The sequence below is a fragment of the Natator depressus genome, chromosome 1 (assembly GCF_965152275.1).
Source record: "Natator depressus isolate rNatDep1 chromosome 1, rNatDep2.hap1, whole genome shotgun sequence".
Lineage (NCBI taxonomy): Eukaryota > Metazoa > Chordata > Testudines > Cheloniidae > Natator > Natator depressus.
The window spans coordinates 265,265,064-265,283,048 of NC_134234.1; the positions used below are offsets into that span (position 1 = coordinate 265,265,064).

A 17,985-nucleotide genomic window follows, 5' to 3' on the forward strand; every position below is an offset into this window, starting at 1 on the left:
CTGTAATAATACCATCGGGGGGCCTCATCTTGACAGCAGACCAGGCTACATAGATTTGTTTGAGTGCTTCAAGAAAATAGAATTAAACTGAATTTACAAAAAGATCAAAAAGTAATTTTAACTTTTTAACTTGAGCTGTTAAGGTATACAGAGCTGGAAACTGAGAAGAACTGCTGAAACACCGCAACAAGAACATAATTCAGTATTTCTTTATATAAAAAAAAAATTGACAAATATAGCAGATCTATTCTTAACAGCTGACCTGTTTCAAAACCAGGCTTACTTGCCAGTATGACTTGTTCAGGGATAAAATATCCGAAGAATAGTTATGGAAGAATCATAATGGAAAAACTATCATCTTCAAGCAACAATAGCTGGCATAGAAATTGAAGTTAGATAAAGGTGACATGCAAGGAAAATGCAATTATATTAACCTTCTAAGGTGAAGATTTTTCATTTTATATACAGCATTCATAATCTATATCAGTGGTTCCCAAACTTTTGTACTGGTGACCCCTTTCAAATAGCAAGCCTCTGAGTGCGACCCCCCCTTATAAATTAAAAACACCTTTTAATAAATTTAACACCATTATAAATGCTGAATGCAAAGCGGGGTTTGGGGTGGAGGCTGACAGCTTGTGACCCCGCCCCATGTAATAACCTCATGACCCCCTGAGGGGTCCCAACTGCCAGTTTGAGAACCCCTGATCTATATCTTGTCTGTGAAGTCTAAAATTTTGAATACTGGTGTCTGGGAGTTAGGAATTAATTGAGAATATTTCTATGCTCGCTGTGTAAATGGAGTCATCTACTACCATCTTTTAAAGTACTCTAAGATCAGATGAATCTTGCTTTAAAAATAAATAACTACATAAATAAATTAATTTATCCATCCTGGAATAGGATGTCAAATTCTGGTTGCCTTACCTTCAAAATTAGAGCAAAAGTTCAAAAGCTGAAGAGAGAGGATGTGAAATAGTTTACAGAGAGAGTGGAACTTGTATGATGGGAGTTGACTAAAACTGTTTTAATATTGTGTAATGGAGATCAGTTTAAGGAGCATAGTTAAGGTACTCAGAATTATAAAGAATGTAGGGGAAATAATCAATCTCCCCATCGTTAATAAAAGAAAGGGGCAGTTAAAATTTAAAAAGTAGAGCAAATATTAAGGCAGTGATTATTTAGCATCCAGTAGGTAGCTATTGACCTTTCCAAACATTATTTAAAACCTGCTACAGCAATTCCATCATCACAAAAGAAAGAGAAATATGATTTTTTATTTTTATTTTTTTGCTTTTGGAAGTTTAACATATTGAGTAGGAATTTACTTTTATTTACCATCTGACAACATCACATATAAACATCAAAATAATGTATTCTTAACAGATAATTGTGATTTAAAAACAGAAGAAAATAAAAGTATTTTCATTCTCCCGCACATTAGAATTGTTTGCTTACGTATTGGATACATATTTCATTATACAAAATCCATGTACAGATAAAAAGCCACAGTCCAAAATTTTTTAAAAAGCATATTTTTGGTCACTTTTGTGTTTTCTTTTAGAAAAATTTGCTGTTTAGGGACTTATGTGTATAAGGGAGGTGGATTTTTTGTTTTTATTGGTATTTTCTCTCTGATGAGTGCTTACTTACAAACCCACACTACCTGTATTATGAATTGTTGGCACACTGTACACCAGTTTAAAGTTCACAGTTCAGTAAAGTTCATTGAGACTAAGAGCCTCGTAGCTCCTGGTTTAAAAAAAAAGGGGGGGGTAGGAGAGCAATTTTTAAAAAGTTCTCTGTAGGTGTGTTCTTGTAACTACTGTACTGAAATATTTTGTTCTGAGTTCTTACAATAGCCTCCAGAAGTAGTTGTTAACCTTTTTAGGTCCTCTGACCCAAAATTTAGTCCAATAATCATCACACAATCCTTGACATCTGCAAAATACTGTAAGATTTGTGCCCTAGTAAAAAAAACTATCCATTTTTAGTGGGTGCTGGGGCTTGTGATGTGAGTGGTGTGAAGTTTTTTGGACAAATAATTAATTTGCTGAAAAATGCAATTTCAGTGGACCTGAAACTATTCATAAATTTGACATAAATTCACTGAATAGTTTCAGTGCAAAAAACAAGCAAACAAAAAACCTCCTTTCAGTCTAGATCACAAGCGGACTTTGGTGGCATTCACAATCTGGGATGGTGGTGGCATCCCCCTTGTGACTTTAGCCCAGTGGCTGGATAGTTACTCAGGATATGGGAGAGGTCTCTGGGGAAAGTGCCTCTCCTGTCTCCCTTAGAACTTTTAGCAGTTGAAGCAGTTCCGCTTTTTATGATATACTCAATACTCATTGAGCCAGAGAAAGAATGACTCAGCGGGCAGGTGGTTAGGGTGTTTTCCTGGTAACGTGGAGACCATGTTCAGCTCCCTTCTTTGTCAGGTGTGTGTATGTGGGGGAATTGAATCCTGGTCTTCCCCATCCTGGCTAAATGCCCTAAACCACTAGGCTAAAAGTTAAGTACTCTTGGGGGGCATTCTGCACCACTGTGTGCGCACAGAATTCATGTGTCCCCCCCAGATTTTTTTTGCTTCCCCGCAGAAAAATGACTTTCTGAAGGGGAAGCAAAGCGATGCCGCAAGACTGGTCACGTGTCCCTCCCCAGCAATTTGGATGTGTCACTTCAAGTGACCAGAGCAGCTGGCGGAGAGGTAAATCACTTGAGGGGGGAGGGAAGAGGCTGGGGATGCCCTTACGAGTGGCTTCTACCCAGCACCGGGCTCAGCTGCTAGCTTCCTCTTCCCCTGCAAGGAGGGGCTGAGGCTGGGTCAGACACATCCCCAGAAACCTCATCCAGCTGCAGGAAGCTCTGCACCCCCAGCCCCACCCCGCTTCCCTCCCCACTCGCTCCTCAGCCACCAAGGGAGGTGGTCACTGTATGGAGAGCTGCTGCCCTGTCCATCCAACCCCCATTAATCTGGACCCCCCCCTTCCCAACCAAGTTTCCCCCACAGTACCCAGAACCTTCCCCCCCGAGACCCTCACACCCGAATCCCCACCCCACTGAACCTCACCCCCTGCACCCAGACCCCACCCCCACTGAGACCCAACCCCCCTGCCTCCATACCCTCCCCCAGACCCCCCACCCCCACTGAGACTGCCGTACTCCAGACTCCACCCAGACAAATTCCACCCCACCCCCTGCACCTGGACTACCTTGACGAGCCTGCCACACCCACCCCAGAGCCCCAACCAGCTGCACTCAGACCCCAAACCCACGCTCCTCCAGCACCTGTTTCCCCCCCACTGAGCCCCAACCACCTTCACCTCGACCACCCTGCAGAGTCCCATTCCCCATGTACCCCCCAGCAAGCCCCTGCGCATCCAGATCTCCCACACACACTTAGACCCCCACTGAGCCACCCGCACCCAGGTTGCCCCACACAGAACCCTTTCACCCTGCACCTGAATCCCCACACACTAAACCCCTCCACACTTGGATCCTGCCGGGCTGAGCCTGTTTGCCCACATCTGGATCGGTTGTGCATGACTGTCCCTCTCACTTGCTAGCTTGGTGTGCCTGATGTGGAGGGGCAGGTCACTGGGGTGTTTCTGGGGCAGGCCTTGCCCTTGCGCTGTGTCAGGATCGGGTGCAGCTTTATTGCCGAGTTCGTGTCCTGGGGTAGGGACTGTAGGGTGATCTCCAACCTCTGTGCAGCCAGTGGCCTGTGTTCCCCACTGCTATGCTGGAGCCTTAACATTTATTTATTGACAAATAAAATATGCAGAATTTTCAAATATTGTGTGCGGGGAGCAGGCGGGTTGGTGCAGAATTCCTTCAGGAGTAAAGTTATAAGGAAAGACACCACCACCATCTCCTTGTTTTGTGAATCAAGCCCTTTAAAAATATCTGAAAACAAAATATTTTTTGGTCAAATGAAATGAGCACACTTTATTGATTTACCAAAAATTCTGAAAAATTTCAGATTTGGTTTGAACAGAACTGAATTGGGGAGGGGGTTGGAACTGCCAGTGAACTAAAACATTAGTTATTCACCCAGCTCTACATGTGAATGCTGATGGGACAATTTCTGGGGATTGGGAGGTATTGTGAGAGATACTGGAGGTGGGCTATATGGTGGGATGTCTGCTCCCTCTTTCCCACACAATTCTTAGCTCTGTGGGTTTGGCAATGCTGCTTCAAGGCTGCATAACTAGCTGTGAAGCACCAGTTTCTGTGCTCTGAAGAAGAGTGCTCTGTAGGAAGAGGAGGAGGGATAGAGAGAGGGTGAGAACTTCTCTGTGTCAGGTGGCAGAAGAGCAGCAATAGCAGGCATGAGAGAGCTTCCCTCCCTGGCATAAACTCCTGCTTGGATTTAAGGACTGCAGCAATATTTCTGCTTTTCTTCCCCTCTCAACTGGTAGAATGTAACTAGCTGAGAATGCCTTCCCAGCACGAGCTGCTGAGTTGTGGCCCACCACTTGAGATGCCCTGGTCTACAGTTTATTAAGATATTTGGTGTCCAGCCAGCAACAATCATAAAAGGGAACCAATCATAAAAGAACACTGACTACAGTAATACTCAGCCTTACTTTCATAAAGTCTGATAATTCAAAATAATCTGACAACCTGCCTCTGTTCACTAGTATGAGATACTATCTATGGAATGATTACCTGACTTTCCGAAAAACCTAAATTCACTGAATATAATGCTTGTGGAAAATGACATTTTGAAAGCATGGGAAAATTAAATTCATGAAAATATTCTGCTTCTCTAGGTAAAATCATGGGTAAATCTTGGCTTGTTTAGAATCCAGTGCCAAGAAGGCATTATGTGAAGCTGAATGCCTCACCCTTCACCCCAAGTTATACACCAACCCATCTGTACAGTGCTATATAGAAAAACAGAAAAACTTTATTGACCTTTATCACCAGAAACTAACAGGAGATTTTATTATCATTTTCAAGATTTCAGCTTATACCAATACAAATGTAGATTAGTAATAAAATTATCCAGCATTTTAAAACCTAGTCATAATATTTAATTTAATGATTCACCAAAGTAGTTCATTACATGGGCTGATCTACACGTCATGTAAAGCTTATTTTTTCTAAGTGTAATTATATACAAAAAGCTGTAAAGAAATATATTTAAATTGTAATGTTATGCATCATCAGCATGGATTGATCTCTGCAGATACAGCATGGACAATTTGCAGATGACACTAAACTGGGAGGAGAGGTAGATACGCTGGAGGGTAGGGATAGGATACAAAGGGCCCTAGACAAATTAGAGGACTGGGCCAAAAGAAATCTGATTAAGTTCAACAAGGACAAGTGCAGAGTCCTGCACTTAGGACGGAAGAATCCCATGCACCGCTACAGACTAGGGACCAAATGGCTCAGCAGCAGTTCTGCAGAAAAGGACCTAGGGGGTACAGTGGACGAGAAGCTGGATATGAGTCAACAGTGTGCCCTTGTTGCCAAGAAGGCCAATGGCATTTTGGGATGTATATGTAGGGGCATTGCCAGCAGATCGAGGGACGTGATTGTTCCCCTCTATTCGACATTGGTGAGGCCTCATCAGGAGTACTGTGTCCAGTTTTGGGCCCCACACTACAAGAAGGATGTGGAAAAATTGGAAAGAGTCCAGCGGAGGGCAACAAAAATGATTAGGGGACTGGAACACATGACTTATGAGGAGAGGCTGAGGGAACTGGGATTGTTTAGTCTGCGGAAGAGAAGAATGATGGGGGATTTGATAGCTGCTTTCAACTACCTGAAAGGGGGTTCCAAAGAGGATGGATCTAGACTGTTCTCAGTGGTAGCTGATGACAGAACAAGGAGTAATGGTCTCAAGTTGCAGTGGGGGAGGTTTAGGTTGGATATTAGGAAAAACTTTTTCACTAGGAGGGTGGTGAAACACTGGAATGGGTTACCTAGGGAGGTGGTGGAATCTCCTTCCTTAGATATTTTTAAGGTCAGGCTTGACAAAGCCCTGGCTGGGATGATTTAGTTGGGGATTGGTCCTGCTTTGAGGAGGGGGTTGGACTAGATGACCTCCTGAGGGCCCTTCCAACCCTGATATTCTATGATTCTATGACATCTACTACTTAAACTAGTGGATTATGTTAGCTGGCAGCAGGAGGAGGCTGTTTCCCAGAGCAGGAAATGATGGACCATTAATTCTATGTGCTGGGTCCAGGAGGTGGTTGGGGAACACAGCTGAGCTCTCTTCTCCCTTCTATCCTTGAAGCTGGGGAATATTTGCCTGTGTTATGCTCCTGGAGAAGACAGGGAAGGGAGAATGAAATGCTTGGCCCATGTGCTGGATCCTGGATCTCTTGGTCTAATCCAGTGGTTCTCAACCAGGAGTACACAGAAGTCTTCTGGGGGTACATCAACTCATGTAGATATTTACTTAGTTTTACAACAGGCTACATAAAAAGCACTTGCGAAGACAGTACAAACCAGAATTTCATATAGACAGTGACTTGTTTATAGTGTTCTATATAATACACACTGAAATGTAAGTACAATATTTATGATTTATTTTATAATTATGTGCTAAAAATGAGAAAGTCAGCCATTTTTCACTAATAGCGTATTGTATTTTTAAGTCTGATTTTGTAAGAAAGTAGTTTTAAATGAGATGAAATTTGGGGGTATACAAGACAAATCACCCGCTTGAAAGGGGCACAGTAGTCTGGAAAGGTTGAGAACCATTGGTCTAGTCCTCCCAAAAAAACAACAGACAGTGTTTAAATTGCCAATGATTAAGATTATTGAATATCAAAGCTGAAAATTATTAAAGAACTGCGAAGCCACCATCTTGCTGTTTTGTAGAACTGAAGCTTGAAATGCTGGTGGACATTTCAGTCATCTCCCTTATTCAGGTGCTCAACAACACTTCCTTTATTACAAACTGTGTGCCTAATTTCATGCTTCTGTTCAAAATATCAAACACATTCATTTTGAGTTTTCAAACTGTGTCATGAAGTGGCTGTTGGGCAAAATCCTCACTCGCTACAAAAGTCTAGATAAAGCACATAGCATTATATCTCATTAAGGGATTTGGGGAGTGAAAAAGAAAGAGGCCTCCTGGATGTGAGCCAAGTGCCAGAAATTCAGGCCTCAGTGGCATCTCACCAAAAATATGCAAATCCATTGGCCATAATATGTAGCACATGCACAAATGTGAGTCAGTCTCTCGCATCCATTGTGGAAATGCCATGAACTGCCGAATTTCATGCAGCTTTCTTATATATTTATTTCAGGATAACAGCATTATTCTAGGTACATAATGCAAATATTGTATAAACATTAAATGCTTCCCAAGCCAACTAGTCCATGAAAACTTCAGCTGTTAGGCAATGTGAGCATATAGGTAGGCTTTGCAGCATGTCCTGTTGGTCAACAGAACTTGCCTTTGTTGAACCAAGGGGAGGAGCAAATTCCCGAGTCAAGAATTCTTCACTAAAAACATCCTGCTGTCTCATTCTTGTTTAAACTTGGAGGCTGTTAGCTTTAGTGCCTCATCTTATCTCCACTGCTGTGGAAACACATGATGAGTGAGGGAGTCTCTGAGGTACCCAAGTTAAAAGCATTCAAGGTTTTTTCTGTGCACAGCCCAGAGCACTGGCTCCTCAGCTGGGTGTATATAGGTAAATGTGCAGCTAGATACTGAACATGGAGTTGTTTACCCTGGGTAAACCTACTTTGACAACAATGACTTTATTTTAGGAGATACTCATCCGCCCTCGTTGTGCATCTCAGTATCTCCTTCAAATACATCTCTGTCCTGGCAATTGAGCACCTAAAGAATATTTGATGTCTCATTTTCTGATATATTTAAGATCAAAACCAAACTGAAAACACCTGTGAAAATCTATATCTCAGAAATATCATGAATTTCTGTTTCAAAATTTGCTCATTATAAAAGCGTTTTGACCCATACTAGCATTAGCTGGTAATAGATATTTTAAGATCTATTGAGCAAAATTTCATAAAAAATATGATTAAAAGGAAAACCCATTTTATTCAGTTCAGCTTTCTAAAAGTTCACAAAGTAAGGAGCGCTTAACACAGTAAACTGGTAAATATATTTTTGACACTCTAAATTGTAATTGTCAGGTGATTCAAATGAGGGAGGTGGCCATTTTGCTGAAGTGGTTCTATTTGCCACACTGGCAAGGTAGAAGTGGAACAGATGAGATTGAAAACCAATTTCTAAGTTACTTTAATATTTAACAGAATAAAAACAGAAGAGCAAGCTCTGAAGTATGAGTTCTCTTCTTTCTATATAAGGGACACTTTTGGTTTCATTGTTTTTATGAAAAGAGATTTTCTTACTAGTCTTGGGTCTACCTATTTTCTACATCATAAATTATTGAAACTGAAAATCTTTTAAAAATCTAAATTACTTCTAACCATTTGTATTTGTTTACTACTTACATTTCATTCAGCTTTTCCTATGACAGTAAATTATTCAGTTTCTGGATCAGTTTCTGATTTTCTGGATCTCCTTTCTCAGCCACTTGCTGAAGTGTTTGGGTTATAAATATGATGGGAGAATGTAATTTTTTTTAAATTAGTAAACTGTTTCCCTTGATTCTTTTTTTAATTGAAGAAATACTTCAACTGATAATCTTTGTAACGACTTGTTTTAACAAAACCTAATTTTGAGCCCTGAATTGACCTGTGTCCTTTTGACAATATTTACTTATTTCTTCAGGATCTGAACAAGCGCTTGTCACTGCCTGCAGACATCAGGATACCTGATGGATATCTAGAAAAGCTGCAGATAAACAGTCCACCATTTGATCAACCGATGAGTCGACGTTCTCGTAGAGCATCACTAGTAAGTTTTTGTTATCTCTGCTTCCCAAACAAACCTGTTCTATTTGAAAATGGTCAGTTCCATTCATATCTCTATTTTTTCACGTATTTTCATGTTATATATTGTTTAACTCTGTTTGAGACTACAAGGTGCTGAGTGCAGCCAAGAGATGCCGACCACCCTTTACTCCGTATTAAAATTCATGGGAAAGCTCAGTAACTTACAGGATGAAACTCTAATTTTTTCTCTTCCAGTTTTCTTTATTTCCATTTTGCAGACTTTTCTCACCATCATTCCTCACTAAGGGCTAGAGCCAGCATTCATTGAAGTCAGTGGTAAAATTCCCACTGACTTCAGTGGTGCATATTTTACCCCTTAGGGCATGGCTACACTTGCAAGTTAGTGCGCATTAAAGCAGCCCTGGGCGCCCTAATTCATGACACATCCACACTGGCAAGGCATATAGAGCGCCCGGACTCCACAGCTGGAGCGCTTCTGGTAATCCACCTCGACAAGAAGCATAACGCTTGATGTGCCCAGGCTGGAGCGCCCGTGGTGCCAGCGTGGACGCCCTGGTCTATTAATGCGCTCTGATCGGCCTCCAGAATGCCTGTTCTAGCCACTCTGGTCATCACTTTGAGCTCTACTGCCCTGCCCTCACGTGACCAATCGTCAGACCCGCCCTTTATAGTCTCTGGGAATTTTGAAAATCTCCTTCCTGTTTGGTCAGCAAGGCCTGGAGTGCTCTCAGCCAGTCTTTCCAGGTGAATGGCTCCACGTGCCAGGCAATCCCCAGTATGGAGCAATGGCTAGGTGCTGGACCTCAGTGTTTGCGGGCAGGAAGCTGTCCAGTCCCAGCTGCGCTCCAGCTGTAAGAATTACGATATCTTTGGGCAGATATCAAGGGACATGATGGAAAGGGGCCATGACCGGGGCGCACTGCAGTGCAGGGTTAAAGTGAAGGAGCTGCGGAATGCCTACCACAAAGCCCGCAAGGCAAACCGCCACTCAGGTGCTGCCCCCGTGACCTACCGTTTCTACAAAGATATGGATGCAATACTTGGGGGCGACCCTGCCTCCACTCCGAAGACCACCATGGACACTTCAGAGCCCAGTTCAACAAGGCAGGGAGGAGGAGGAGAGCGGGAGCAAGGGTGCTGAGGAGGAGGGGGACAGCCTGGCATCCCTAGATGCATGGAGCCAGGAGCTGTTCTCAAGCCAGGAGGAAGGTAGCCAGTCGCAGCGGCCAGTGCTTGGGAAGAACAAACACCAGAGGAGGTGCCCGGTAAGCGGCTTTTATTTTGGGAAGGAAGTTGCTTGGTGTAGGAACTTGGGGCGAGGAGGGTTAGGGCTGCATGCATGCCTAGATGCGGAATAGGGTGTTGATGTGTGCTTTCACATCGCAGTATTCAGCCTCAGTGATCTCTTCAAAGGTCTCATGCAGAAGCTGGGCAATCTGCTTGCACAGGTTCCTTAGCAGAGCTACTGTGCTCCTTTTCCCAGTAAGGCTACCATGTCCACGCCACTGTGCCATGGGGGGTGGGGAGACCATTGCTGCACACAGGCAAGCTGCATATGGGCCAGGGCAGAAGCCACATTGTAATAGAAGACCCTCCCTTGCTTCCCAGGTCACCCTCAACAACGAACTCTTGTAGAAAATGTGGGGACAGTGTTCAGTAGAGGGGACCCCTGCAGCTGTTGGCTCTCCCCAAGGCACAGAACCCCAGAGAACAGTACGGCCGTGAAACAATCAGTCCCCCTTACCCCTATGCTTACTCACCATTTTAGGGCTCCTGTGGGTTATGTGCGCTCGCTTTTGGGACGGGCAGTTTCTGCTATTGAGTAGACTGTGCTTCTCTACTTTTAAGTACGGCCGAATCATTGCTGTGTCTGGTGCGAACAATGCTGCCTCTGTTAAGTGTTGCATTTTGGCTTTACAGATGCAACCTTGAGATCTCAGGCATCCTTGTTATCAACGTCGGAAAGACTCCAAAGAATTACAAAGCGGCCACGTAGAAGCAAAGAAGACATGCTGCATGAAGTAAAGCAGCAGTCCCTTAATGAAAATCAAAAAGCGCATGAGTGGCAGGAGAGCGAAAGGAGGGTCTACCAGCAGAACGCGGATTGCCGGCACCAAAGCATGGAGCGGCTGCTAAGCGTTATGGAGCGCCAACTGAACTCGATAGAGACGCTTGTAGCAATGCAGGCGGAGCACTTCCTCCCCCCCGCACTAGTCCCCCCTGCAGCCCTTGTCCGAAAACTCTTTCCCTTGTGCCCCCATGTCACCTCCAACCCACTTTCCCCAACATCCAGGTTCTTATCACCACCAGCTGCCTCCAGCACCTGTAGCTTCACTGCCCAGCCCTGCAAACTACGACCCTTACCCACTGCACTCAACCCCCATCACCATGCATTTTAGCCAGCCAGAAGTGCAGCACTCATTGTACAGCACTCCACACAGGAAGGCTGAGTATGATAACAGGACATACACAAATCTGTGATTGTACTGTTCCCCACCCCACCCTGTTGCCCTTTGTTTCCCAAGCCGTTGTGTTTCTTTTCAATAAATGGATTTTTTGGCTTTGAAAACATTCTTTGTTATTGCATTAAGTAAAAGATACATTAACCTAGGAAAGCACCAGGCACTGCAAGTCAGTGTAGTGCAAACCGATTCCTACTAACATTGGAACCACTGCACTTCACTCCCGTGCAGGGCACCAAACATTACTGGTGGCTTTCAGCCTCAAATTGCTTCCTCAAGGCATCCCTAATTCTTTCAGCCCTGCACTGGGCCCCTCTAATAGCCCGGCTCTCTGGCTGTTCAAATTCAGCCTCCAGGTGTTGAACCTCCGAGGTCCATGCCTGAGTGAATCTTTCACCCTTCTCTTCACAAATGTTATGGCGGGTACAGCACATGGATATAACCGTGGGGATGTTGTCATCGACCAGGTCCAGCTTCCCATCCAGACAGCACCATCAGCCCTTTAAATGGCCAAAAACACACTCCACAGTCATTCTGCACCGACCCTCAGCCTGTTGTTGAACTGCTCCTTGCTGCTGTCAAGGCTCCCTGTGTAGGGTTTCATGAGCCATGGCATTAAAGGGTAAGCGTGGTCTCCAAGGATCACAATGGGCATTTCGACGTCCCCTACAGTGATCTTCTGGTCTGGGAAGAAAGTCCCAGCTTGCAGCTTCCTGAACAGGCCAGTATTCCGAAAGATGTGTGCGTCATGCACCTTTCCAGACCAGTTTGTGTTAATGTCAGTGAAACACCCACGGTTATCCAGAAGCACCTGGAGAACCATAGAGAAATACCCCTGCCAATGAACGTACTCAGAGGCTAGGTGGGCTGCTACCAGAATTGGAATATGCGTCCCATCTATCGCCCCTCCGCAGTTAGGGAAACCCATTTGTGCAAAGCCAGCCACAATGTCACACACATTGCCCAGAGTCATGGTTCTTCTGAGCAGGATGCGATTAATGGCCCTGCACACTTCCATCAATATGATTCCAACGGTCGATTTTCCCACTCCAAACTGGTTAGTGACCGATCAGTAGCTGTCTGGAGTTGCCAGCTTCCAGATTGCAATAGCCACCCACTTCTCCACCAGCTGGGCAGCTCTCAATCTCGTGTCCTTTTGCCACAGGGTGGGGGCGAGCTCATCACACAGTCCCATGAAAGTGGCTTTTCTCATCCGAAAGTTCTGCAGCCACTCTTCGTCATCCCAGATTTGCATGACTGTGTGATCCCACCACTCAGTGCTTGTTTCCCAAGCCCAAAAGCAGCGTTCCACGGTGGTGAGTATGTCCGTGAATGCCACAAGCAATCTTGTGTCATATGCATTATGCGAGTCAACATCATAGTCTGACTCCTCACTGTCAGTTTGTAGTTTACGGCGTAACTCGACTGCCATTCGTGACGTGCTGGCGAGACCCATCAGCATATTCCTTAGCACTCTGGGCTCCATTCCCGCAGACCGAAAGGGAAGACAGAGCGTGCAGTACGTAGAAAGATGGCACCAAATCAGAAGCACAGGGATTCCTGGGTTGCGAAGTGATGCATCACGGGGTGTTAGGACAGGACCCAGAATGCCCCGCACCCCCCGCCCCCTTCCCACAAGCCATAGTGCCAGAAAGGGAAGAGGTGTTCTGTGGGATAGCTGCCCATAATGCTCCGCTCCCAATGCCACTGCAAGTGCCACAAATGTGGCCACGCCAGTGCGCTTCTAGCTGACAGTGTTAACACACTGCAGCGCTTTCCCTACTGCGCTCTCTGAGGGCTGGTTTAACTCACAGGGCTCTACATCTGCAAGTGTAGCCATGCCCTAAGTTAGCACAGCCTAAGGAGAGAACATACTCACATTTTTTAATCATAGCTTGGGAAGAGCAAAACTCCACTAGGAAGTCCTCTATGAACAGATGCTATGAAGATCTGTGTTACCTGTTCAGTAATTAGATACTAATGACTGCTATACAAATACACGCACACACAGACACACACGTACGTTCTTTTGGAGTTCGGTAAATATGGTGATAACAAATGTTCTTCTTTTCCCACTGTTATGTTGACATGGTGTTCTAGGTTTTTGTTTTATTTAAAAAAATAGATTCAAGGTTAGTTAACAAATCAATTCAAATCATGCAAGATTATATTTAGGTAACTGCTTTTTAAAATAAATGTGTTCTTTTTGGGGGGAGAGCTATGTGTTTATAATTGTGGTATAATTATTATAGGTCTTATCATTTGAATTGGACTTAAGAGTTATAGTTCTGTCTCCTAGGAAATGGACTATTACTTAATTTAACATAGGCCATCAAGTAGCCATCTGAAAAGTAATAACTTTTCAGTCATTACTGATTTAGGTTGGATTCTGACTGTTGACCCAGATATGAAAGACTTTGTATCCCATTGCAAACCAGGCCATTATCAGGAGCATTTTTAAGCATAAAAAAATAAAGAAATTGAACAGTTTTATAAATTCTGTTTGCTGATTTTATTAATTTGCTTGCAAGAATATTCTTCTTTATTAAAAGTATAAAATATGTAGATGTGAAAATATCTAAATATCTCTGCTGAGTTGATTCAATTAGCTATGTAATACCTTTGTTTTAGCTTTTAACACCGTCTTTCCAAATTAATAATATATATTACAAAGCCATGGGTGTTTTGTGATCTATTTTTCCCAGAAAAGTAAAATTCAATATGTGGACTAAAACTCTGTTGTGGTACATTATATACATCAACAATATTAAAACAAAAAGAATAAATGAGTCAAATTGTTGATAAATATTGAAAGCTCTGATAATGCAGTAAGTTTAAATAAATAATTGTTTCAATACTTTGTAGATCATTAACTATTTGAGTATTTTGGAGTTACTGTTATTACATCTGTGAGCAATACTGTCCCCTGGTAACTTTCTCTTTTCTGAGGTAACAGTATACTGCAGTAAACTTTGGAGGCCTGGATTATAATATTTAGTGTTATTTTTTTCTCTGCATTTAAAATTCATACTTATTATATGTTAGCTCTAAAGCAGTCTGGTCTAGAATGCCCTCTGCATTCTAGAGTGAAAGTAAGAAAAACAGTGCCCTCTAATGAATATAATGTGCATTTGAGATGGTACGTCTGTCACAAGTTGTGGAGGTGGATTGTGGAGGGTTTTTTGTCTCCGATTTTTTTTTTTTTGGTTGAGGTTTTTCTGTACTTTAAAGATATTGTCAGAGCTTCTAAGTCTAAAATGAAACCTGCCATCTGCATTTTGGTTTGTGGGCATGCATGAGCTGCTTTGTCCTTCCTCTCCGTCAGTCTGCACTGCTCTCTTGAAATGAAACGAAACCCCAGTTCTCTGGGCTTGTGACTGAAAGGTTGCCTGGAGAGTAGTAATTACAGTTTACATGGTGTTGCATCCTTTGTTTTGAAAGCCCATATATGTTCAAGGATTAGTAGAAATTTTAAAAAATATATGATGATTGGTTGAATTTTGGAACTGACTGTGCCTCTTTCAAATTGTAACACTGACATCATTGCAAAATAGTTTTGTGTAATAGTTCATTTAGTATACTAATGTGTATTGACAAATACGGTTCTGTGACTGCAATAATATAATGTCCCGATACCTTCAGTGCATCTTCTATTAAAATAAGATGTTATAAATAGAATTTTGAAACCTGCATATACAAGTCCTGATTTGTAGACTTATATTACAGCAAAACTCATTTACAATTAGTAAATAGCCTAGGCACCCTCTGAAGGAAAAATGAAAACTTACTATGTTTAAATATTTTCACTGTAGTTTTTTTCTTCAGTGGTGTTCCGCTAAAATATACCACAACTGGTGCCAAACCATCTAGGCAAGCATTGTTGAATATCTGTCTTGACATATCTACATTACCCACCCTCTCCTCTAGTCAAGTGGTGGATTTTAATTAATGCTAGAGAACATTTGTCTTACTCCGATAGAATGCTGTATAGCATTTGATCTTTATACACAGTAGCCTAAAGTCAAACAACTTTCAAAAAAGAGTTTAATGCAACATACATTAAATTGGGTAAGTAATGACATTACGTTAACATGTTTCCACAACTGTTAGAACATCCACACTATCTAGTTAGAGTACTAGTTCATACATGCTTTATAGGGAATGTAATAATAGGACAAGGTAAATACCATTCCATGATCCCTGACACTGCTTACACTGATCTGCATTGTAGCATCATGAATATTGTAATACAAATGAGTAGGAGGCAGATTAGGTATCCCTGCCTCTGATTAATGCACTTGTATTGTATTATATTGTTGGCTGCTCTAGATTCTATTCTTAATTAAATAATTGGAGAAAAAGATAGAGTAAACTAAAATCTGCCAAAATGTACCCAAACTCCTTATGTGAATTAGTCTTGTAGCCTCCAAACACTCAGATTATTTCGTGAATTATCCCTTGAAAGTGTTTTTAAATGCTAGAAACTGTCCATGGACCCTAACACCAGCAACTGGGCTTCATTTGTTCTGCAGTACAGAAAGTGGTGATCTGAAGTTACTCCTCCTTTTTATTTCCTGGAAAACTATATTTCTTGTACAGAGTTATGAGAGGAATGAACATAAGGTTTATAATGGAAGCCTGGAAGCCTTGTGATGGAGTGGACAAAAAGCATATGCTGGTCTGTTTGGGAAATAGGGGATGAAGCTAGCTCCACCTCACAGCACCTGCTACAAATACCAAAACTGTGGGGAAAGTCCCTCCAATGAAAAAGGAGACTTCAGAGCAGCACTTCCCTGTTAGAGGAATCTTGAGTCTGAGACATAGAGCTGCCCTGAATTAGAAAGTGAAGAAGCAGCCAAACCTAGGAAGTAGGCTTGGATCGGACTTTACTACCTGTGGCGGGATCAAGATTCACCACCGCTGACGCCTCCCACTGGTCGCTCCGGGAATTAGCTCTTGCTTGCTGCGGGGCATCCTTGACACATGGTAGCTCGCCTGTTGTTTCCGCTCCGCTGTCCTGGGACCCGTGTTGCTCCCTGCTCGGCATTGTCCTCTGCAGGACACTCTGCATCCAGTTCAGGACACTGCCCACCACTCTGGTCTCACCCCCTTCCGGGGGGTTTTGTTAACTGCAGTTCTTCCATTTGTCCCTGCCTTAGTGGCCAACCACAACCCTAGAGTCTAGCCCCTTGTCTCGGGCAGGTCGCAGTCTGTCTCGGCCTCTCTCCTCAATGGCCAGGGACAGTGCAAGGGGGGAAGGGGAGGACCCAGGCCCACCCGCTACTCTGGGTCCCAACTCAGGGACCCTCTAACTGCAGCCTCCTTCTGCCCTCCTTCCTCTCCCCTCTCGCCTGCCTATTTCCCTGGGCCACTTCCCCTTTGACCCTATGTACCTTCTCGACCCCTCTTAGCAAGGGCCGCAGCCTGGCAGGTATCTGGGCCAGAGTCCTGCTCTGCTTCCCTAAGCCTGCCCAGCACTGCTCTGTCCAAGGTGCTGCTCCTTAGCTCAGGAGCCAGTCCTTCTACCTTGCTAGTCAGGGAGTGACTACCTTCTCCTCTGCTAGACAGCCTTTATATAGGACCTAGCCCAGCCCTATTTGGCTGCCTCTTTCCCTGCTCTGATTGGCTCTCCCCAGGCCTTCTCTGATTGGCTGCTGGTCTGCACCACCTCTCAGGCCTGGTTCAGCCCTTTTTCTCAGGGGGTGGGGCACTGCCCCACCACACTACCCTATTGATCATTAGTTTATGAATGAAGTCAAACCCCAGGAAGAGCCGAGTTTTGACACTGCACAGGCTATGGGCCCATTCTAAATGTCTGCATTCTGGCCCTTTCGGGCCAGAGCACTGTAAAGTGGTCTTATTGTAAATAAGAATTACCCTACAGTGACTTCATTGTAGTTACTTGTAGGCATCAAGTAGATGAGTAGAGAAAGGATTTGAAAGAGGAGAAGTTAGTGGGCTTTCAGTCCAACTCATGGGGGGGCATTTGTTGGAGATGTGTCAAGACTAGCATCATTGGCAAAGAGGAAGGGTCAGGGCTGGCAACATGCAAAGAGACAAATGCCGATAAGTAGGGCCAGGTAGAATTATGCAGGTCCTAGAAGGCAAAGACAAGAAGTGGGAACTAGACATGGGGGGATTCAAAGATATGGGGTGACACAGCCAGAATGAAATATGAGGATCTTACTGGAAGTGTTTTGTACAGACTGAAGGGGGACAAGGTAGGTGTCAGGGAGGTCAGAGAGGACACAATGGCAGTAAGCAAGCCAAGTGATGGGGGCCTGAACAAGTGTTTTAGCTATAGGGATAGCAGGAAAAGATCTGATCTTAAAAATATTTTTGAGGGAGAAGCACGAGGATTTGGATGTGCTGAGCAAGGGAGGTGGTAGAGCAGTCTAAGATGACCCCCATGTTACAGGCCCCACTGATGCTGTCAGCAGTGACAAAATGGGAAGAGTAAAGAGAGTTTGGGAGGGAAGGTAGGGTATTCAGTTTGTACCTTCTTAAATTTAAGTTGCTAGCTGATTAGAGGTGATGTTAGGAAGGCAGCCTGAACTTCAGGATTGGTTCTTTGGAGACAAGTCCTTGTAATATGATGTGCTAAAATAATTCTTAAAATCTAACAATTTTATAAAGATTGCTTCACCACTTTAGGATATTTTAT

At 43.6% G+C, this 17,985-nt stretch overlaps 1 protein-coding gene across 1 annotated transcript in view; it reads left to right on the forward strand.

Moving 5' to 3' along the window:
* CDK17 (cyclin dependent kinase 17) overlaps window positions 1–17,985 on the forward strand; it is a 180,374-nt gene that overhangs the window by 142,511 nt on the left and 19,878 nt on the right. Inside the window, exon 5 of the mRNA XM_074941864.1 lies at window positions 8,735–8,860. Coding sequence (XP_074797965.1) covers window positions 8,735–8,860 — 126 coding nt within the window. The remainder of the gene's footprint in view (window positions 1–8,734; window positions 8,861–17,985) is intronic.